Source organism: Castor canadensis, chromosome 14 (genome assembly GCF_047511655.1).
Source record: "Castor canadensis chromosome 14, mCasCan1.hap1v2, whole genome shotgun sequence".
NCBI classification, from domain to species: domain Eukaryota; kingdom Metazoa; phylum Chordata; class Mammalia; order Rodentia; family Castoridae; genus Castor; species Castor canadensis.
Genome location: NC_133399.1, coordinates 106,545,888 through 106,568,858, shown reverse-complemented (window position 1 = coordinate 106,568,858; position 22,971 = coordinate 106,545,888). Strand labels below are relative to the sequence as shown.

Sequence of the window (22,971 nt, the reverse complement as noted above, 5' to 3'; positions counted from 1 at the left end):
GGTCAGAGACCTGATGGGATCCTTTTTGCATTAAGTGAGCGATCTACAAGAAAAGCAGAACCTGAGAGGCGCTGAGCCGCATTGGGATCTAGGAGGTGTCACTGGGGGTGGGCTCTAGGGACCCCTGACTGTTGGAAAGTGAGGGTGCTAGGCTTGGAGACACAAAAGAGACTGTGTCATTGCTCAAGCTGGTCAAGCCTGGCAGCCTGCCAAGCACTTGCCTTTTACCCCTTCTTTTATCCTCACCCCACCCCAACTAGAATGAGCCCGCCCACTTGTTTGCCAGGGTTTCCCCATATCAGTTACCTAGCATTCTCCATTTGCAGCTGGGGGCTCCCCAGACCTGCCTTTGTGGCTGCATTGGTGGACTCCCTAACTTCCCAGCTTCTGGTGGAGTCTGGCCAACAGGAGGCTCTAAGCTGGAGTTTGAAAGTGGAAAGAAAGAGAAATGGGGGTACTGGACCCCTCACGTCCCAGTGTGTGGAGCTCTTATGGTCTCCAGTAACTGCCTTGCACATACCAGGGCTCCCTAACTCCTTAACAGAGCGACTTACCATTCCTTGCTGAGTTTCTGTAACCCTTTCTGTGGTTTAAATGCCCCCTCTAAGCTGGATGTGGTGGTGCATTTCTATAATCCCAACACTCAGGAGACTGAGGATCTGGAGTTCAAGGCCAGCTTGGGGCGACATAGTGAGACTGTCTTGAAATTTGGTTCGCACTCTGTTGGGAGGTAGGACTTTGATTAGGTCCTGGGCACTTTGTTCTCCTGAGCAGATTGAAGCTGTTATCCTGGGAGGGATTAGTTATTGAGAGAATGTGGTTCCACATCTGCAGATTCAACCAACTACAGGTTGAAAATACTAAAAAAAAATTTTTTGTACTGAACACGAACAGACTTTTCTTGTCATTATTTCCTAAACCATAGGGTTTAACAATGACACAGCACTTACATTATATTAGGTATTATAAATAGGGATGATTTAAGGTGTGCAGGAGGTTATGTGTAAGTTATATGCAAGTGGACCATTTTACTTCAGGGACTTGAGCATCCTCAGATTTTTGTATCCACGGGGGTCCTGGAGCCAATCCCTGTGGACATCAGAAGACAATTGTATTCTTCTGTTAACAGCAGCAGAACATGGACTAAGGCACCTGCTGCTTTTGTAGACATTTAGCTGCTCAGTTACTGCACTTGCTTCTCCCTGTGTTTCCAGGCTGGGCTCTGACAGTTACATACCATAACGCTTTCAGTATTAAGTTGGAGATAAAAATAGCATTTGACGTTTATCTTAGCTCCAACCCTTTCCTCCTGCCCAATCCATTGGTCTCAAACTAGCAGGATTTGCATCATCTAGAACTTGTTTAAAATGCAAATTTCCACCTAATCAGAAACTCAGGGTGGTGGTGGTGGTGGGGTGGACCCAGCAGCCTGCCCCTGCTTGGTGCTGCTGCACACAGAGTTCTGAGAACCACTGCTGCTTTTCCCTACCTGGCTGGTGCATTCACACAGCTGTGCATCAGTTTTCCCACCTTGGGCAGCACGGCGTGTCCAGTGGTGAGTGCCCTGGGGTGTTGATATTCCAGAATCTTGCCCAGCCTACTTTACAGGATGTAGAGCCAGGAGATTTTGGCCTCTGCCTCCAGGGAGAGGCTGTTCAGAGAGTGAGCTTGCAGAGTCTGTGCTTCTCAGCCATGTCACTTAAAAACAGCAAACGAGTTTATTAACCATTTGCTCAGTAGTTTAATGGAGAAATAGTTGTTTCAAACAATCAAGTCAAAAAGAACAGCTCTTTTACAAACAAGTTATGGCAGTGATGAGTCAAAACCCCAGGCTTGATTTCATATTCACCCTGCCCTAGAAGAGGGAGACGTGGGAGAGTAGGCAAGATGGGGCCGTTAAGATGGAGGAATTACAAAAATACACTCTGATGTAGCAACAGGGTTGTGGGGAAACATGCCATTGGGAGGGGGACAAACGATGGAGAGGTGCCGTGGGCTCAGTGTCTTGGGGATGGAGGAATCCTGATTCCCAGTCGGCAGGTCTGGGACTGGACACATGCTGTTTTGGGGATCACCTGGATGCCTGGGGAGACAGAGATGATTAAAATGGCAAATCTGATGGGTTTTCTGACTCTTCCATTTGCCCAAGTGACTGAAGCAATTCAAAGGAGGGCAGGAAAAGCTACCAACCTGATCAAGAGCTCCTAAGTAGCCAGCAGGGTTCCTTAACTCCTTCCATTCATTTGCTCCCTATGTCCCCCACCAGAAGCTACAGGCAGGACTAACACATTGAATGAAGGTTGGTGGGTACAGGGACAGCTATAAGTACCCTGGCCTGAAACAGTCCTCTCCTCCCTAGTACTTGGAATCCATGCTAAGTCGTGTCCTTGTTGACAGTTCTTGTGTAGTGCGTATGCTCTTTCAGCCTGATGTCATGAACACCTGGCCATGAGCGAGTCTGCTACTGCTTTCACGTCATGGCAAGGCCATGATAGCAGACAATAGGATGGCAGTATAGGGTCAGAAAAGGGAAGGTAGCAGTGTGCCCTTTCCATGGTTCTGTCTAGGGCAAGGCTGCACCCCAGTGCCCCGGCCTCCTAGTACATGACACTTTCTGAATAGGTTCTTATCCCGCCACAATGCTGGGTGGCCCCATTCCCTCCTGGCCTTCTAGGTATAGATTGGTATTGGACATCGTAGAAGTCAAGAACAGCTTTGGCAACAGAAGTTGGCCAGGGTGGAAGAATCTGTATCATGCATAGGGCAGGTTAGGCTGCGTGTGTGCGAATAAACACAAATCTTCAGCTACCTGTTATAGGCTCATTAACACACGTTCGCACCGGAACTCAGCAGTCGTGCTCATGTGGAAAACGGAAACAGAGAGATGGTTGCACAAGGAGATGGAGAGCCATCAATAATACCTAAATGAGCCTGTTAATGTTTCCAGTGTTTCTAGCAAGAGCTTTTGTCTTGAGCAAAGCAGCAGACAGAAGCTCATTTACGGCTTTGTTTCAGCACCTCTCAGTTGGAAGTATAATAGAAAATCAGAAAAACCAACTGTCTGGCTCAAATAGATTTTTCAGATAAATTGATTCCTGCTAATGGGACTGATCTTAAACTGTCAGTAGGTAAAGAATATTGTGGTTTAAGATTAGACATGGGCTTTTGTGTCCCTTAAGAGCTACTTTTAAGAAGAATGTCTTTAAGATTTAAAAGAATTCAATACACGCTACTTCTGAAAGATTTACCACTAGGTACTGTGCAGATGTGGTGTAGAAAGAAATAGAATATAGGCTTTGACTTGGGTTCACTCAGGACCTTCAGAGATTACTCATTCTGCTAGAAAAACGCTACAGCCTTCTCTCCAGCTTAACACGTGTGTCCATATTTGGTGATGGGTTTGTTGCGAATGAGCTGGCCCACCTGCGAGGAGCTATGGGGGCTGCCTCCACAAGGGAGTGTGGGCACCAAGGATTAACATACGGGTTAGTATGCCTTGAAGAGGACTAGTAATGATAAGGCTACCTTTGACATGTGGGAAGCGAAATCAGAGCGCACATGCAGATTTTTTTTCTTTGAGGCCTCTTAATTGGAATAGCCCCAGTTGGGTAATGCCTTGAGATGACTTTGTCAAACTGACTGGTGTTAGGCCAAGTTTCTAGGCTGACTCAGAACGTATGTGAGACTGGTCAAGGGGCATAGACTTGATGGTTAGGATTTTTCTTAAATCCGGTGTGATTCAAAGTTATGCGTTAGTTGATGCACTAAGGAGAGTCGAGTTTGGAATAGCTGGGTAATAAATGAGGTCTGTGCTGTGTATTATTTAATATGTATTATATGATTCATAAAAGCATGCCTGTGGAGCAAAGCAAAAGCAAAAGAGAACAAGGAAGGAGAGAGGGACAAAGGCAAACAAAAACAGCCCCTTGGGAAGAAGCAAAAAGTGAGTTCATATTCTGGAAGATTTTGGGTCAGGCCACATTCTCAAGACTCAGCTTGGTAATGATGTCATTGATCATAAAGAATCTGTCTTTCCCTGGCAAGGTGGGAGGATGGACAAATGACTTGTGGAAGAAATAAAAGCAGAAAGCATAACTCCCACTCTTAACAGGAACTCCTTGGCTGGGGGGAAATGAGAAAATTGAATGGATTCCATGGAGTCCAGTCACCTTGAACATAGGGGGAAGGGAGAGGTAGGTAAGTGTCTTTAAAGGTGAAGGAGCAACTCGTAGCCACAGTAATCAGCCTCTGCAAATGGCTTAAGAGTAGTCCAGCTATTGGTTTTTAGAGATAAAGTCTCTGAGGAAAGGTGAGCTGAATGGTTGCTATGGCAACCAGCCAGGAGAATTGGTCCACTTAACTATCCCCATAGTAACTAAGCTCCTGGAGAGCTATAGAGGAATTAGTTATCTTAACGTACTACCATTATCCCCATGGTAACCAATTTCTAAATGGGAGTGGTCAGCCTCAAGGAGCAATTGTAGGAAAATCTTTGCTCCCTAGAGAAAAGGCTGGGGTAGAAGGAGGCAGGGAGAATTTTCCTCTCAAGCCTCCCAGAAGCTGAGTCCTTGCGGTGCTGTGACTGAGAGAGAGAGAGAGAGAGAGAGAGAGAGAGAGAGAGAGAGAGAGAGCGTGTGTGTGTGTGTGTGTGTGTGTGTGTGTGTGTGTGTTTGGGGCTAACTGCTTCTTGCAGGCCTGGGAAGAGGCCTCAGACAGCTGGGTGTATGAGGTCTCTCCTTGCCCCCAGCTCATGTGTCCGACTCACTCATGGGTTGCAGTGGCCGGTGCAGCTGGGAGGGGCTCCCCTTCCGGCTACACATTACCATTCTGGTGCAGGGTGCGACGGCGTTGGCTGGACTGCATGCTCAGGACCAGGTACTGCCTCATAAACTCACTGAACCGCTTCTGGTTGGCCAGCTTCCGGGCCGACTTCCGGGCCCCAGTAAAGCCCCCAAACCTCTTCTGCAGCTGCTTCTGCTCCAGCTCACCAGCCCCATCTGTGCCAGGCTCTGCATCTTCCTGGGTTTGGAGCAGGCTCCTGACGCGGGGTGTTCGCTTCAGATGCTGCATCTCAGAGGCTCTAGGCTGCTCAAGAGCGGCCTCCACGTGCTCTGAGTCAGCAGGGCTGAGCTGCCAGGGGCCCCTGGCCATGACCTTGGTGCACGGAGTCCAGAGAGGGCTGGGGGAGACCTTTTCTTTACACTCAAGGATGCACAGCTGCAAAGACACAGGTGGGAGGAAGGGAAGGAACAGAGACCTCTGTTACTCCAAGGCAAGGGAGGAGAAAAGTCCCTGCGGTCTGCGCCTATACCAATTCAAGTGCTTCTAGACTATTTCTTGAGCAATCTTTTACATATAGATTTTTAAGTTCACAGAATTTCAGAGTTGGAGAGAAACAGAACCATCTGGCCCAGGTCCATGATTTTCCAACAAAGAAGTCAAGGTTAAGAGGTGGGGTTGACTTACACTCTATGACCCAAGAAGTTAACACAGAACGAAGGCACCTCAAACTACAGCCTGCTGTAGCCTTAGTCAGGTTTTTAGAGCTGAGCACAGCTCATGGGTGTCATCCAGAAAGAAGAATTCTATTTCATTCTCTCATCAGGATTTGGGAAGGTCAGATTGGTCAAAGAAATGGGGATGTGAAGGTAGGTAGTTAAATCTGTACGGGTATTTTAAAGTCACTGGGTAAAGATCAACCCAGGTGGTGTCAGTTTCTCATACCACATGTACTGGCCACCACACTGGGCATCATTTATAGCAAATGAGGGTCAAGGGCCTTGGGATGCAGGCAGGCTGGCATGTGGGGCTAAACCTGTAGTCCCCTTCCAGGTGGGGAAGGGAGCCCAGCATCAGATGTGAGCCAGGCAGAGTCACCAGGAACACTGCTGTGCCTGTGCCTCCCAAGCACTATGGCCTCTAGTGGAGACCACCAGCCTGGCCATACCATTTCTCCAGCCCCTCCTGACTGGTCCTGACCTTGGCCTCCCCCTCCTGCCTTCACTCTCTGGTTGGGTTTTCTGGAAGCCTCTACCTCCAACTTCTCTTGCCTGGCTCCCAGAGCACCTTCTGGGGCTGAGGCTGCTCACTGCCTGCCATGTATCCATTTCCCCTTTTTCTTTCTTACAGAACACTGCTTCCTCCCTGAAAGCAACAGATATGTGTCCCACCGTCCCCTGTAGCCAGAGGTGGCTGGTGACAAGAATGGAAATGATCAGGTGGGACCTCCAGTAAAGGAGGGGCTGACACAGCTGGGATGAACAGCAGTGTTTTCCTTCTTCCTCTCCTTCCTCCAGTGTCTGGTTTGCAATGTGGACATTTGGGTTGGTGCTTTGTTGCCACTGTGAAACCACGAGGTGGCCTAAAGGGTGGAGTCATGTACTAGAAGCCGTAGGAGAATGGAAGTCAGAATGCTGTCAGAGCAGAAGATAGAAGGAGCCTGGAGCAGCCATGCTAGCCCTGGACTCACTTCTTTATGAGGAATCAAATCTCTGTCTCATTTAAGCCACTGTCACTTTAGGTCTCTGTTACTAGCACGCAAATTTAATTCTTATTTGATGTACTTTCCCCACCCCGGGTCTGCCCTTCTGCTTGGCTTCTCTATCTTTCTCTGAATGGTGGCTTCTTCCCCAGTTGACTGAAGTTTAAAACCCTGGGTACAGCTTTACCTCCCTTCTCACCACCCCCACCGCTATCCACTCAGTATACAGGTCTGACTGTCCCTTCCCTTCTCCCTGCACTGCCCAAGTACCTCTTTGGGGCGCTCTCACTGACCTCTCTGTCTTCCTCTTTGCCACTTGAATGTGTTTTACGTTCCTGAAGAACGACGCTGATCACATCACCTTGTCCACAACTGTCTGGTATTTTGTTTTGTCGGTAAAATAGCTCCAGAAAACCCAAGCAGGTCATTCAAGTACCTCTACTACGTGGTCCAGCCTGCCTTTTATGCTTCATTTCCAGTATCTCCCCTTGCACGCACACCCCTCAGTTACACGAGGTTGCTCCTGGTACCTTAAACAACTCCATGCCTTTTGCCACTCTTTCCCCTCTGATGGAACCAAGAGGTCACCCAGAGCCCACCCATCCTTTGGGACTCAGCCACACTGCAGTGCTACTCCTCTGTGATACCTCCTTTTAGCTCCCTGGCAAGAGTTGCCAGGGAATTGTATTGCTCTTGTGGAAACTTAAATGGCTTACTGTGAAAAATTGCAATACTTTCTAAGGCAGGATATAGCAAGCTAGGGGACACATCTCATGTTTGAGTCCCTTGTGGGAATCCTTTCCTTCTAGTAAATAATAGACATTCTGTTAAATTCTATTAAGTAGTGGATGTTCTAGTACATAGAGACATTTTGGTTGTCATAACCTGGGTGTCTTCTAATGCCACCTAGAGGCCGAGGATGTTAGTAAAAATCCTTTAAGGCACGGAACTGTCTCAGTACCAAATAGTTGTCCAGCCCCAAATGTCCATGGTGGTGTATTTAAGAAACCCTGACCTCCAGAGTCAACGGGAACTCAGGGAGATTGGATGGCACAGCAACATGTGCTGTAACACCATGTCAGTGTGGGATGTGGGCGCTGGAAGAGAGCTTGGACACACTTGGTCCTAGACGTTTTGTTGAATTGTTTTGCTCCTTTGGTTTATAGAGACAGGTGGAAGGGTTAAGTCTAGAGGCCACTAGAACTTTTGTGAGTTCCTGGGTTGCTAAACAAGATGGCAATTACATTTTGTGTCAATCAGAGAAAATAAAATTTTATGATCAAACCAGATGCCACAGTCTGTTGCAAGACTTGACACACTATTGGATAAATTAGAGACTGAGCAAATCGCCTCAGCGAGTTTGGGGAAAATACTAGTTATCTAAATTCATGAAGCATTTGTAGCACCAGATGGGCAGATGAGCTTACTGCCTAACCCTCTGGTTTGGGGGCCTCACCAGCCTCTTTCCAGAGATGGGTTAATGGCTTATTAAGTGAGCTGGACACATCTCTCCAGCCCTCACAGTGACATTGCTATATTGAGTCAGAGTTTGCCTGAGCATCTGGAGTCCCAGATCAGTGCCAAATTGATCTGTAAAGTCGAGCTTGTGAGGAGACTGATCAAAGGGCCATTTGGATGTCTGGACAAAGATTAGGACACAGGCGGGCTGTGTAGCCTCGTGATAGAATGCTTGCCTAATGTGTGAGGCCCAGGTTCCATTTCACACTGTAAAATGAAGTGGGGAACCAGACACATGAGCCTGTTGGAGGGAAAAGAAGAGGGTCACTGAGACAGTCTAGCTCCTGCCATCGGTGAGTCAAGCTACCTCTGACTACAGGAGCTATTTTCTCTGGAAGGTCCTGCTAAAATATTCAAGGATGACTAGCACAGAAGAAAAGAACACAAGGCACTGATATTGCAAACCTACTAAGAGTTTTCATTTAATAATGATCCCAGTCAGAAGGTAGTTTCATTTACAATAGAGTTTTAGGAAGTTGTGGGGTTTTTTTTGTTGGTGGTGGTGGTGGTACTGGGGTTTGAATTCAGAACCACATGCATGCTAGGCAGGTACTTTTTCACATGAGCCATACCTCCAGCCCAAGTTTTTGGAAGTTTCCCACTGTTTCTTGGGCAGTCTCTAAAGCAACTCAGTGAATGTAGTTCTATGTGAACTGATGGGGTAAACACCATTTACTAGGCAAAAGGCCAGGGTATTTCAATGGGTATGGACGTGCCAATTGCTTACTAACCAAAATTATAGCCTAACAAAAAGCCAGCAATCCTCGGGCTGTCTACCAGGAGTAGAAATAGAAAACCTCTTGGTGAAGCCAAGGGTCCCGAGGATTCTGGGAATAGCTCAGGATTATGTAATCTGGAGGACAGATCGGGGGTGGGGGAGTGGGACTCTTGCTGAAATATGAGTCCCCATCATTCACACGGTGGACATATTCAAGGATAGCCAGATTTGGAAATGAGATGGGATCGCCTACATTCTTGACATTTCATTAAACTTAAAAATAGGTTAGAAATGAATACAAATTAGAAACAAAAACAAGCAGGCAGCCATGCCTGGGGTGGGGACAGTGGGCACCATGGAGTAATTATTTCAAAGAAGCAAAGTTATGATAATTATCTGGATCCTAAAGATTTGAGATGCAATGGAGAGGTAGAAACACGCTCCAAATTCTTTACAGTCTCTGAAAAATGCAAGCATAAAAACTGAACAATGGCTGTAGTAGATATGCCTAGCAGGAGACTAACAGTTATAGGACCTTACAGTTTCTACAGGACAAGTTTTTGTTTTGTTTTGTTTATTTTTGTTTTTGGTGGTACTGGGGTTGAACTCAGGGTTTCCTGCTTGTGAGGCAGGCACTCTTAATACTTGAGTCACATCTCCACCTCTCCATCGGGCAGGTTTATTGAGCATTGCTCCTTGCCCTACACTGGGATATCCAGATGTGTCAGCAAGAGACCTCATTCCTAGGATGAAGGGTGAGAGATAGACCTGCAGACACCAAATAAAATAACAATCTGAATGCACTGAATTGGGGTTGTGGGCATCACCAACATAGAATTTGATTTTATTTTCTCATCAGGATTTGGGAAGGTCAGATTGGTTAAAGAAATGGGGGATGTGAAGGTAAGTAGTTAAATCTGTACGGGTATTTTAAAGTCACTGGGTAAAGATCAACCCAGGTGGTGTCAGTTTCTCATACCACATGTACTGGCCACCACACTGGGCATCATTTATAGCAAATGAGGGTCAAGGGCCTTGGGATGCAGGCAGGCTGGCATGTGGGGCTAAACCTGTAGTCCCCTTCCAGGTGGGGAAGGGAGCCCAGCATCAGATGTGAGCCAGGCAGAGTCACCAGGAACACTGCTGTGCCTGTGCCTCCCAAGCACTATGGCCTCTAGTGGAGACCACCAGCCTGGCCATACCATTTCTCCAGCCCCTCCTGACTGGTCCTGACCTTGGCCTCCCCTTCCCTGCCTGTTTTGGTTGCATCTCTTTGAAGCCTCTACCTCCAACTTTTCTTCCTATATGATGTTTTGGCTTCATTCCTAATTCTCCTCTTTGAATTTCTGGCCTTAGTCAGATGGAAACTCCACTTCTACCTGACCTTGCCATTGTGAGTTGGCAAGTGTTCTCTTAAGGATTTTTTGGATGTGGACAGGGAGAGAGGCATGTGCAAGATGGCAGGACAGGAAGGGAAGGGAGAATTTCCTGGGAGCTGTGGAGAGTGACAGGGGATGTGGGTCTGAGCCCAGAGAGGGAATGTCAATGGTACAGCTTTGAGAGGTACCTGCAGCCTGGGGAAGGGAAGGGCAGGATGTGTGCATGGGATCTGAAAGGGATAGGGGGCAAGAAGTTGGATATCTAGGCAATCCTTGTGTCTATGTGGTGGGCAGAGGAACATAGGAGACCCATGGACCGGGCACGAAAACCAAGAGAGGACTGGTTTCCTGAGGGACAGGATAATAGGCAGGGTAGGTGCTCAGAGGAAAACATGATGAGGGAGAAAAAGGGACAGTTGCACATTGAGTGCGTTACCTGGGCTGCTCTTCCTGATTGCATGTTTACTGCTGGTCAGAAGACAGGCTTGCTAGACCAGTTATGGTGGCTCATGCCTGTAATCCCAGTTACTCAGGAGGTAGATGTAGGAAGATCTCAGTTGGAGGCCACTATGGGCTAAGTGAGCTTGAGACCCTAGCTTGATAAAAAACAAACAAACAAACGAACAAAAACAACAAAAAAACCTAAAAGCCAAAGGACTGGGGGTGTGGCTCAAGTGGTAGAGCACTTACCTAGCAAGTAAGAGGCCCTGAATTCAATCCTTAGTAGTGCCAAAAGGAAAGAAAGGAAGCTAGGAAGGAAGGGAGGGCGGGAAGGAGGAACAAAGGAAGGAAAGAAGGGAGAGAGGGAGTGGGGGAGAGAAGAAGAGGGAATGAAAGAAGACAGGCTTGGTCTGGGGCGGGAAGAACTTGGTGCTCCTCTGCTGGAGGATGCCACAGTACATTAGTAGGGTCGGACACTGGGTTTCACACCTGTACATTTGCCTTAAGGAACAGTAGGCACTTTGGTTGCTTTGAAAGACCGGGTGGAGGGAGAGTTGAAATACGGCATCTTGAAAGAAGTTAATTGACATCAAAGGAAAAAAATAATTGAATTATGCTGGTTATCATGAGAGAGGAATAACTATGTAGACTGAAATTAAATGAGGTGAGAAAGTAGTTTATTTAATGAATAATAATTTAGCACTGGATTTGCACCTCAAGTTAGAAATTTAAAATACAAGTTGGATGTTCATTGCAGAATTACCTGGAATGGCAAAAATGGAGGGCAGCATATATGACGTTGAATGGTTGGATAAATTATCCTATGAGAGAGAAATAACTTCAAGAGAAACTTCTTTTTGTGGTACTAGGGTTTGAACTCAGGGCCTCACACTTGCTAGGCAGGCACTCTATCACTTGAGCCACGCCACCAGTGACAGAGAAATAACTTCAAATAATGTGCACTAATATGGGAATGCTCCTCTGCTGTGCTGTAGGAAGTGAATAAAAGTAGGATTTTTTCTCTGACTGCTGAGATTGGTGATGATTTTAATTTTTTATAATTCTCAGAAATTGTCAGATTCTCTGAAATATGAATTATTTTAACACTGGGAACAACAAGGCTTCCTTGGCAGGTCTCTATTGGGAGGTTGTACAGCGGAAGGATTGCAGGGACCCTGGTTGGAAGATAAAGCTGCATCTGTCTCCTGGCCATGTGACACTTGAGAGGACCTACAACCTCTGAGAGAGGCCAGGTCTGCTCGGGTGCAGAAAGAAGGAGATGTACAAGGAGGCCTCTGTGCCTTCTGGACCTACCTCCAGGTTGAAGCTGTGCAGGGCTGGGTGGAGTTTCTCCCGGCAGGTGAGGCAGTCCCTGGGACAACTGCTAAACACACTGGAGAGCAGGCTGAGCAGCAGGAGGTCACAGAGCAGGATTTTCATGGTGCAGGAGCTGAAAGGAAGAAGCTGAAACATATAGAAAGACGTGTAGCAGTTAGTGCAGCCGTGTGGGGATGGGCTGGTCAGGGTTGGAGACCCTCTCTCAAGGGAGGCAGGAAAGTCATTCCTTAGTGGGGATAATGCCAGGGGGTTGAGGTTCACCTTCTAGGAGGGAGTAGATTGTCAAGGGTGCACAACGTGGTCTGGTCCTGACATGTGGTCAGGATTAAAGTTCATGCATGGGCTAGGTTCTGGGTCCTGGGAAGAGCACCCTGAGATTCCTACCATCTCTGCTGGAACCATTCCAGGAGCAGGTATGGCATGGCAGGGACAGTTTTCTTGGGAGCTGAAGGCATTGCTTTGTAGCAGACCATCATGTGACTTGAGATCAACCTCTCCAAGCCTCAGTTTCCATTGCCATAAAAGGGGAATAGTGGCACCTGTCTTGTTATGGGGCTTCTATGATGATGAAATGAGACCCATGGGAGGGTAAGCGGACAGTTGCAAAGTGCTGTGCAGGAGTAAGGTGAGCAAAATCAGAGGTTTGTTAATGGCTTGAGTCTTTCTCCCATCCTCCCCAGCCTCCCTGTCTGACCAGGAATGCCTGTGTCCCCAATTCTTTCTTCCAGAAACTTGCAGGTTTCTTGTCCATGACCCCTGCCAGAGCTAGTACTCTGTGATCTGAATGCTGCGTCTCCAAAATTCACATGTTGAAATCCTGACCCCTAGGTGAAGGTATTAGAAGGTGGGGGCCTTTCAGAGACGGTTAGGTCATGAGGGCAGGGCTCTCGTGAGTGGGATTAGTGCATTTAGTAAAAAAAAGAAAAAGACCTCATAGATCTAGCTAGCCCATCACCATGTGAGGACACAGCAAGAAAGTGCCATCTGTGAACCAGGGAGTGGGTTGTCACTGGACACTGAATCTACTGGCATCTTGATCTTGGATTTTCCAGCTTCTAGAACTGCAAGATATAATTCCTGTGGTTTATATGCCATCCTGTCTCTGGTATTGTGCTATAGCAGCCCAAACAGACTAAGACAAAAGTTGGCTTTCTGGACACAGAACGATGATGTTCACTTGAGAATTACAGCAAAATGAACAAAGAAACTGTTCGAAGAGAGCAGCCACAATGATAAGTTATTTGCACCAGTAGGATGCAATCTTTATGCAAGATTGTCTGAAAGGTGTGTAGTTTCTCCTGTTCCTCTTTAAAATTCATTCTTGGGTCAAGCCTCTTCCCTTGCATTACAACATTTTGGGTTCCTGTTGAACCATCTTTACTTAGAGGATTAAATGGAAATGGGAACAGGGACCTTTCTAGAATTGTTACCATTCTTGATTGAAGTCATAAAGGTGTATCTATTTGCCCAAACCCATCAAATTGTATATTTATATTGTGTGCATTTCACTGTATGTTAATTTTTCCTTAATAAAAAATTCAGCAAAGTTCAAATCCCAGTGCTGCAAAGAAATGATTCAGAGTTCAGTATAGAAAACAAAAAATAATTGCCTTTATTACTTTTTCATCAGACTACTTGAATGCTGTCTGCAGACGAGCTGGGAACTTATAAGAAATGCATACTTTTAGGCCCCACCCCCCAGCTATCGAATCAGGGTCTTCATTGTTATCAATATTTCCAGGTGACTCAAAAGCATGACAAAGTTTGAGAGGGATGGGTATGAGTAAGATGCAAAATGGAGTCAATCAACAGGAGAAAGGTGTCTGTGTATGTTTGTGTGTGTGCGTGGGGGGGACCTGTAGCTGGAGTCACTCAACGGCCACGTCAGCAGACTGCCTGGCTTTCCTTGTGGCATCACCAAAACATTTCAGACTAAGAGGATGGTGACTAAGAGGGTGTGGAGCAAATATGTGTAAAACCAATGAGGGTGTTGAAAATGAATAAGGGTTTGCCAAGAGGGCATCTGGGAGACCCAGGAAACAGCACTTTGGAAGACACCAGTGGGTCAGGATCATAGCCTGTGGGGGTGGCGAGCAGACCGATAGCCTGGGACACCTTCCCACACTCCCCAAGGCAAAACACCTGGTGAAGGGGGGGGTTGCTGGATCCTATAAAACAACTCCATTGCACTCTACCCCTGGACGATGGGACATTTGGCGCTAGCAAATAAGAGACGTGAGTACCAATATCCACGAATGTACTCCGAAAGCAACTTTTTCCTCTCTATCCCAAGGGCAGTTACCTTAGTTGAGATTTATTGCTTTATTATTGCATTAGCCTCCTAATTAGTCCACCTAATGATCTGGTCTTCTCCAAGCCATCCCCGAACTGGCGATGTCACTCCATGCTTAAAATAATTCTACAGTGCTCATGGCTATCAGGAGGAATTCCAGGGACTTGGCTGAGCACTGGCTCCTGCCTCATCTCCTCACCTACCCTGCCGTCAGCTCCTGTCTCAGTGAATTCAGCTCCAGCTACAACAGTTCCTAATGTCTGTATAGCTTGGCCCTGGGTGCTCTCTCTGCACAGACACCCTTCTCCAACTCACACCTCCTGCACATCTCAGGAGTGACCCCCTTTGGAAAGCCATCTCTAATCCCAGTCTGAGCTAGATTAGGCTCTAGCTGTGGCATATCAAAGTGGCGCATCATGGCGGTGGCGGGGAGCACATGGGCCTCAGGCACCTTGTCCATCACTCAGGGAGCAATAGACCCATGCCCCAAAGTTGTGAGCTGTGGATTTTCTCATCTGACCAGTTCTAGGGACTCCTGGGTCTAGACCCTGGCTTTGCAACTTGCTAGCTAGATTCCACTTCACAGTTCCTCATCTGTAAAAATGGGAAATCCCAGTGCCTACCTCACCTGACCATTAGTGGGTTCAAGTTTGTAAGCAGCTAAAATAGCACACCAAAGCTGTGAATAAATGAAAGAACCAGCACAGGGCATTCACCCCATAGTGTTTTTTTCAGGGTATTTAGCCCTGGGTACTGTAATCTTGAACCTATGTGCCTGTTTCTCCCACTGGCCTATGACTTCCTAGAAGGCAGAGATTCTGTACTATAGTTCTTGTATTTCCAGCACCCAGTGCCCAGATGTAACACTCAGGAGGTGCTCAATGACAGTTTGACAAGAGATAGTCATGGGTCTTGGGACCCCTCTGTCTTCTCTTCAGCCAATGAAGGGTTGAGGGGTATCTGAGAGCAGGTGCCAAATTGGGGGCCCAATGTGCTTATGGCACAGGAGTTTCCTTAGGACCTGTGTTACCCACAAAGTAGCTACTAAGGAACTGTCCAGTTTGAACAGAGAGAGGTGGGAACTACTTTCGTTCAAGGTGGGATGCCACCCTAAGCTGATATTCCCATGCACGTCCACCAGAAGACTGGTTACACAAATGGGCGTTTGGCATAGCTGTTAGGTGCTTGATACTAGGTCTGTGGGGGTTAAACAGAAGTTGGTTGGGAGTGCTTCTTTCAAGGTGAAAATGTAGCTCAAGTTCCAAATAGCCAATGTTTTAGAACTCAAGCCATTGAGGACTGCCTGGGTCTTTCTCTTAATTTGAGAATTTCCTTTACATTTCTTGTTATGCTCCATCTCTCTGGCCAGGAGATACTTTTGTAGAATTTCTCCAGGATGGCATGGCTGTGCCCTCCATGGCCACATGGTGGCAGTGGTTGGATGTCATGGAAGAAAGGGGTGTGCTTCCTGACACGAGGCTGCAACACATAACGTGCCTTGCAGCTGAGCTGATACGTGGCAGACGTTAATGAGCCACTCTCCCGCTGAGGCTTTTCAAAAACTTCATTAACTGAGGCAGCTTACACAGCTGGGAAATGGTGGTGGTTTCACTGATACTTGAGCTCTCAAATTCTGGGTAAATGGGATTTAGGGGTGAGAAGAAAGAAGGTGAGGTCCTGTGACAATAAGCATGTGCTTCCTATGATGTACTGGCTGCACAAGAATTTGACAAATCCACTGGCTTTAGCCAGGCCCTCCCTGTGGTCTGTGATGCACCTGCTGTCTTGTCTAGTCTCCTCTAGCCTACCTTCTTTTCCTTCTCCTCCCCCTCCTTTCTCCCTCCTCCCCCCTCTCCTCTCCTTCCACTTTCCTTCCCTCCTCCTCTTTTTCCTCCTCCTCCTCCTCCTTCTCTCTCTCTCTCTCTTTTTTAGGCTGGCCTCAAATTCGAGGTCTTCCTGCCTTAGCCTCCTGAGTGCTGGGATTATAGACATGTGCCACCACCATCCTCACTTTTAACACACAGTGCCACTGACTATTTAGAAACCATCCTTACTCACTGCTAGTCACTCTCCTCTGCAATTCAAAGAACCCACAAACAGAAATGCCAGCCAACCCTTCTCATGGTGTTTTGCAATATTTAAATGGGATTCATAGAAGTGAAAGCTCAAAATATATGGACATGTCATCACAAAGGGGACAGTCTCTGCTTTCTGTATTCTCCGTGACTCCTAGTCCAATCATGCGGTATGGTACATTACACTTTGAGCTCTGAAAACTCAGTAGAAGTTTTTAATTTTTAAGAACTCTGAACTGGAGCTGGCAGCGTGGCTCAAGTGGTAAACAGCCTGCCTTGAAAGTACAAGGGCCTGAGTTCAAACACCAGTACTGCCAAAAACAAAAAAATCCAAATAACTTTGAACTAGATCTAAGTGCTGGTTTGAAGAGTATACATACATTACTGTCAATTAAAATGAAGCTGAGTAATTAGTTAATTCATGAGTTATATTTGTGTTTAAGTCATAACACCTAGTACTGTGTGATGACTTTAGGTAAACTGTCTCACTTTTGGGAGCAGCAGTAACTATCAGTAAATACAATGCACCCGAGGATGTGAATTTTTCAGAGCTTGTATTTCATCTTTGAGCCAAGTTCAATTAACCATTCAACGTGGCAATACTATAATCAGGCCATTTTGATTTGAACAGAGAAATGTTTAATTACCTTTTATTTAGGTAAAGACACCTTGTAAATTTGATCGTGTCTTTCTTGCTGATTATAAAGATAGAATCCGACCGTGCGTTAGCCTGCACATACTTGCGTGCACTCTTGCTTTGGAAGGCAATGTAATTAATTGCTTTTCTGTTGTGATAAACATGCAACCTTAGCTGAAGCTGGACCCTTATTGAGTTTTGTTTCATGACCTAGGAGAAAGCTTGTGAGTTCGGTGTGCTAGTGGAGAAGGGAAGAGGGGCCTCCCTCCTCCTGGAAGCTTACATGTCCCCTTTTCATTGACTACATGGATAGAATATTGTTCTTTACAGGTTGCAGGTGATTTCCTTATTTATATACAACCCTATAGTCAAGGGTGGATTTTATCCCCCTTTCTGGGATAAACATAAATTTGTAGAAATTCAGCGACTTGCCTGGAATCATCCATTTAGTAAATAGCAGACTTAGGACTTAAACTCAGGTGTTTTGAGTCCAAATTGTGTGTTCCAGGCACCCATAAATGCCACACGCTGTTGAGCGTGGTGGTACCTTCCCCGGCAGAACCTTGTTAGGAAGAGATCTGTATTTAATGGCCATTCCGTGACTGATAATCACCTAGAGTATGGCATGCAGGCTCCATGTCAATTGCTTTTGGGGCAGCCCCTCCATGGGGTAAGTGCTACCACCACCCTTTTACAGCTGAGGAGACTAAGGCCTGAAGTGGCAGAGCTAAGGCTCAGAGCCACCTGATCCCCAAGCTCACACTCTCCCTGTGCCCCCGATGGCCTGTCCTTGTGTCTGAGGACCTCCTTGGGGCTGGGACCGAGGGCTTGCTCTCTATGATTATAACCTCGTATTGGCTCCCTTTCCCTGGTTCTGGGAAGGACGTTCATGGTCTACCAGCTGAACCTCATTGGCAGGTTGCTGAGGCTTCCGCATGCCTGGTTCTAGGACCACTGCAGACAGGATTCCTACACAGAGCGGGACTTGTTCACCAGCTCTTATGGAGAGAGGCCTCTAGTTTCTTTTCCTCCTTGAATGAATATACTTCCTTTTTAAAAGGTCCCTTTTCTGCTCAAAATTTCTACTTGGAAAGAAGGCACAGAGTGATGTGTGGGAACAAAGCAACTGCCCACCCTATATAGGCCAAGGACACCTGGACTGAGCCATGAATGGCAAGAGCATTGTGCATAGAGGAAAGGGTCCTGGGTTCTAGATCTGGTTCTCTCTGAGGGGTCTGAGGCACGGCCTCTTCTTTAGCCTCAGTTCCTCCTTTTGTAAAGAGGCAGTTGGATCAGACGGTTAATGTTCTTTGCTTCTATGAATGGCCAGGTGTTTGTTCCCTCTGGGAGATGGAAGCAAGAAGAAAGGGGAGAAGAAGGGGAAGAGGTGAGGACTTCATGGAGTGGGAGCGTGGCTTCAGGCAGCACAGGATGAGGTTATACAACAGCACAGTGAGGTTTAGGAAGGGCCTCTTGGGCCACAGATTTGTTCCTTCTGGCTGCCACAAGCTGGAAGGGAGCACTTTTTTTTTTGAGGAGGGGCGGTTTGTCCTGGGGATTGAACTCAGGGCCTCACAATTGCTAGGCAAGGGCTCTATCACTCAAGCCACACCCCAGTCCAGGAAGGGAATACTCTTAACTTTCATATTCCTGGGTCTGGCCAAGACTCCCACATGTACTGTCAAGATAATTTAAATGGACTTTTAAAAGCTTTTATTTACTTTTGTAAAATCACTTGGTGTTCTTTTTTGAAAAGATGGAAAAAGACAGATAAGAGGAGTGCAACGAGTCTAGACCAATAATCTTTAAACTTATTGAAGTTTGTACATCTAGCACTCAGTTTTTAAAAACCTTTTAATTGCTGTAATAGTTGTATACATTTATGGGGGACAGTATGACACTGTGCAATGATCAGATCTAGGCAACTGGACTATCTATCCAAAACAGCTCATTCCTTTGTGTTGGAAGCATTTGAAATTCTCTGTACCAACTATTTTGAAATAAGTCATTGTTTTCTATCACAGTTACCCTACTGTAGCCATCAGTTTTAATCACACCTTCCCAATTTATTTATTTATGTTATATGCATTCTAAATTCTACCAAAGTACAAATTAAGAAAGATAAGATGTTTAAAATAGGTCTCAGTTTCCAGGAGCCCAGTAGGTAGTGGGGTAGGCAAACCTCTTTGGAGATCACTAGCCAGGCTCTTTCACATTTGGTGACATTGACTGTGAGTTTGGAGGAAGCCGATTATGACTCTGACTGCTGTGTTCCCGGCACGTGCCCTGTGCGGCTCCTATCAGGAACTCCACACACGTTCTTGGCTGGATGAATGAAAGGATGAATGGGGCGTGGAAGTGCGGGGAGATCTCAGGACCAGAATGAGAGAGGGGAGCTTGGCTCTGAGCCACTGTGGGAAGCAGAGCCTGGCTGGATGGTGGTGAGGCAAGCAAGCTATGTGCCCCCAGCTCAGCCACCAGCTGGCCCTCCAGACCCAGCCAGCCTGCGCTTCTGCAATGCTGAAGCAGATAACAGCATTTTGAAAAACCACAGGATCACACAAAGTCGAGAATGAAAGTGATTTTAGCTTATTGAGAATGAGGCCTGGAAAATTGACTTGCCCCCTTCCCCCACAAATTGGTGTGCCCCAAAATCTCACAACTAGTTTGCTGTAAGAAGGAAACCTTTGTGGTAGATAATGGAAGCTCCTGTAAGTATTTAAAGAAAATTGTTTAGAAAATCCAGTTTGCTTAATGAAGTCCCAGCAATTCAAGTTGCTACAAGCTGCTGTCAAGATGACTCCTATTTTCCAAGAGGGGCCCATCCCTGTCCTAAGATACCTGGTGAGTAGCTCCCCACCCCGCATCAGCACAACAGACTTCAGAAATTCCTTATGGGTGGGGGGAGCTGGGGAGTGACGGTCATTGCAAGTGTAGAATGTACATTTGATCTTCACATTCCCACTGTGTGTGTGTGTGTGTATGTGTGTGTATGTGTGTGTGTGTGTGTGTGTGTGAGAGAGAGAGAGAGAGAGAGAGAGAGAGAGAGAGAGAGAGAGAATTCCCGTGAAATAAGCATATAGACAAGTTTAGCTCACGTGGTAGGTTTCAAGAAATGTCAATCCCTTCCCCCTCCTTTTGTCTGTCCTGGCTCCCTTCAAAGCCCTTGACTCAACCAAATTCTACCCCTTTCCCCACCTGGCTCCAATTCTCAGACTCTCTGGAAGAAGCACCCCTTCTTTGAATTCCTCCTGCCCTTGCTCTCTGGACCATGCAGTTGAGGGTTATTGCATCCAGCTCTGCACTGTGCTCTAATAGTCTTGTACATATTTGCACAGCATCCCCACTATTAGTGTACAAGCCCCCTGACGGCGAGGGGTGCATACATACGCCACAGCCAGGAGGCTGGGCTTAGCCCATCTCTGCCATGCACAAACAAATCATCAAACCTCTGAGCTTCAGTCTTCTCAACTGGGACTTGGAGATAATGACATCGCCTGGCAGGGCGACCAGGGATAATGGGTGTGAAATCGTGTAAAATCATTGTGGGAAAGCAAAGTGCTGTTATTATCACCTCTGTTGAATCTTATACCTTCCCTGCCTGGTGGGGTGTAACTGATAAATACCTGATTGATTGAAGATGGAATAGCTTAGTGACAGCTCGAGTTTGCGCCTAATCTTGCAATTACTCCCTTCTTTACCTCTTGCATTTTCTAAATCCCCAAGCTGATAAAGCAGGGACTGTTGCAGCCTCCGAGAACAGAACTGTGTCCCAAGAAGATGAGCCTGGGCTGCTCCCCCTTCACACACACACACACACACACACACACACACACACACACACACACAGCACCTGGAAAGGTGGAAGCTGTTCCTTTCACTAAGGTGGCAATCGGGGCTGTTGCCCCTGCAGGACACAGGACACTTAGCAAGACCAAGGAATATGTCTCATGGCATGAATGGAAGCTTGTAGACTATTTCCCGAAATGAGAAGAAAAAAAGCAGGAAGCAGCCATCCACAGGCAGTGGGAAAGAGCAGTATTTTCTTCGGGAGGTTTTGATAAGAAGCCAGGCAGTTACTTTTTTCTCCCTCTGCGTTGAGAACTCTGGTTTGGGCTTGCTGGCGACTGCCGTGCGAAGCTCATCTTTTGTTAGTCTGCTGAACAATGTTGTTCGTTATAATTGGGGCAATTATGGACTGCTCCAGGAAGCTAAACACAGATGTTTAAGACCAGGATCAGGGTATTCAAGTCCAAAGCAGCTTGCTTTAAATAGTCCCCCTCCCGAATCATCCTGCCTCACTTGAAATTCCCCCAGAACTTGTCCACGTTGGGAGTGAGATGGGGGAGGAGGGGATGGGGAAGCGAGACGCGGAGAAGGACGCACAAAGAGACCGAGGAAGACCGAGAAGGAGGCTGAGCCAGAGTTCAAATGCTGTGACTTGTAGACGGAGAGTTCCACACGACCTGGACAGAGACCTTTGGGTGGCAGAGAAGGGCAGGAGGAAAAGATGCCAAGAACAACAGGAGACCTCGAAGTGACTCAAGGTCTGGGAGACCAAGGTCAAGTGGGCAGAAATTCCTGTGAAATTTACATCCGGCCATGTATACAGGTGGAGCCCAACTGCCCTCCCCCCGTCATAAGTAGCAATTGCTATTTGGGGCATAAGGGAGCAGGGTTCCCTCCAGATTAAAAACTCAACCCCAAATGACACCAAGTTCAATGGAATGTTAAGAAGCAGCCTGCACACAGCATCAGGAAAGGAAAGAAAGAAACCCTTACAATAATGGTGCCAGGGGCTCCCCGGAGCCACCCCAAAAGGCAAACCCCCTTCCAGTGCCTGCACCTTGCCTGGCTTCCCTCCTGGACCACCTCTCCACATATAGCAGCCACCAAGTAGAGGCCACCACCCAGGAAGCGAAACTTTTCCTCATTTCCAAGTTCATCTTTCTTCAGTTGCATCTTTCCTTGAGATGAAAAAGCCCTCAGCCCTCCCTCTTCCCCTCCATCTGAGCCCTGCAAATAAGATGAATGAAGCCACAATCTCCCCAGAGGCCAGCAGCAGTCACACTGGACAAAGGGCAGGGGCGGAGGAGCCACTGGGCCACCCTGCGCTCCCGGCTTGGGGCAGCTGTCACCGCAGGGCCAGGCCTCCTGCAGTTGCCTACCTGAGCGCTGTCAGTTGCAGGGCTCCCTCCGATGTGAGGCTCGGTTCCTGTGTCAGCCACGCCAGTATATATATCCTCCCCCCCACGCACAGCCCTCCCCTTTCCTGCCCACCTCGATGACACACATACATGCTGACCCCCTTCATCAACCAAACAGCTGAACCTGCCACCCTTCCTGGCTGGCCGCCTCCCCCTGCTCTGCGCTCAGACCTGTGACACGCAGCCTCCCCATTCACACAGCCTCCAGCCGGCTTCACCTGGACTCTGTTCAGCCAGGATCCCACAGCTGCCTTTCTGCCGCTTCCAGAGGCTCTGGAAGGACTGCCGGGGAGCCTTGGCAATTCAGTCACAAGCAAAGAGTCCTGGCAACAGGGAAGAGATAGACCCCAACGTCTGGAGTCTCTTGAACAACCTTTCTGCCTAAGGAGTGAGGAGCAGGCAGCAGGCAGGAGGGTGGGGACGCTTATGACAAGCTCTCACCCGCTCAGAGAAGCCTAGGACTGAGCTGAGCTGAGCCCCCTCCAAATGTCATGGTCCCACAGGCAGCAAGGGCCAAGCCAGTAAAAGGGGTGACTCTGCCAGGTCAGGAGGAATTTCCACAGGTGCCCACTGCATGGCGCAGTGCAAAACACTGAGATTCTGGGATCATCTGAGATTCTGGCTCCCTAGAGACAGCAGGTCTCTCTTCTTTGCAGACCTCAAGTGTCTGTCTGTGAAATGGGTGCAGGGCTCCCAGGACGGCTGAGAATAGAGCAATGAGGTTCCATTTGTATTGGGAACACGGAGGCCTTTTGTTGAATGTCACTGCTGCCTTCTCCCCTGCCCCGCCCCTTTTTCTCACTAATTGGTGCCACCTGGATCCAGAGGTTCCAGGCAGCATCCAGTGTCACGACACCCAGCTTTCTAAGCTTCGTCTGTGCCCT

General features: G+C 47.5%; 1 protein-coding gene across 3 annotated transcripts; it reads right to left on the bottom strand.

Annotated features, from left to right (window-relative positions):
* Window positions 1–1,712: 1,712 nt before the first annotated feature.
* Pnoc (prepronociceptin) lies at window positions 1,713–22,477 on the bottom strand. 3 transcript variants are annotated; one of them, XM_074055239.1, is made up of 4 exons: window positions 22,049–22,135; window positions 11,852–12,001; window positions 4,766–5,217; window positions 1,713–2,083 (listed from the first exon to the last, which is right to left on the bottom strand). In XM_074055239.1, the coding sequence occupies exons 2-3, from the start codon at window positions 11,975–11,977 to the stop codon at window positions 4,813–4,815; spliced, it is 531 nt and encodes a 176-aa protein (XP_073911340.1). In that variant the 5' UTR covers window positions 11,978–12,001; window positions 22,049–22,135; the 3' UTR covers window positions 1,713–2,083; window positions 4,766–4,812. The 3 variants fall into 3 exon arrangements, with proteins under 3 accessions (XP_073911340.1, XP_073911341.1, XP_020034149.2); XM_074055240.1 differs by lacking the exon at window positions 22,049–22,135 and adding an exon at window positions 22,306–22,477 and having other exon boundaries at window positions 1,714–2,083; window positions 4,824–5,217; XM_020178560.2 differs by having other exon boundaries at window positions 1,715–2,083; window positions 4,824–5,217.
* Window positions 22,478–22,971: the final 494 nt, after the last annotated feature.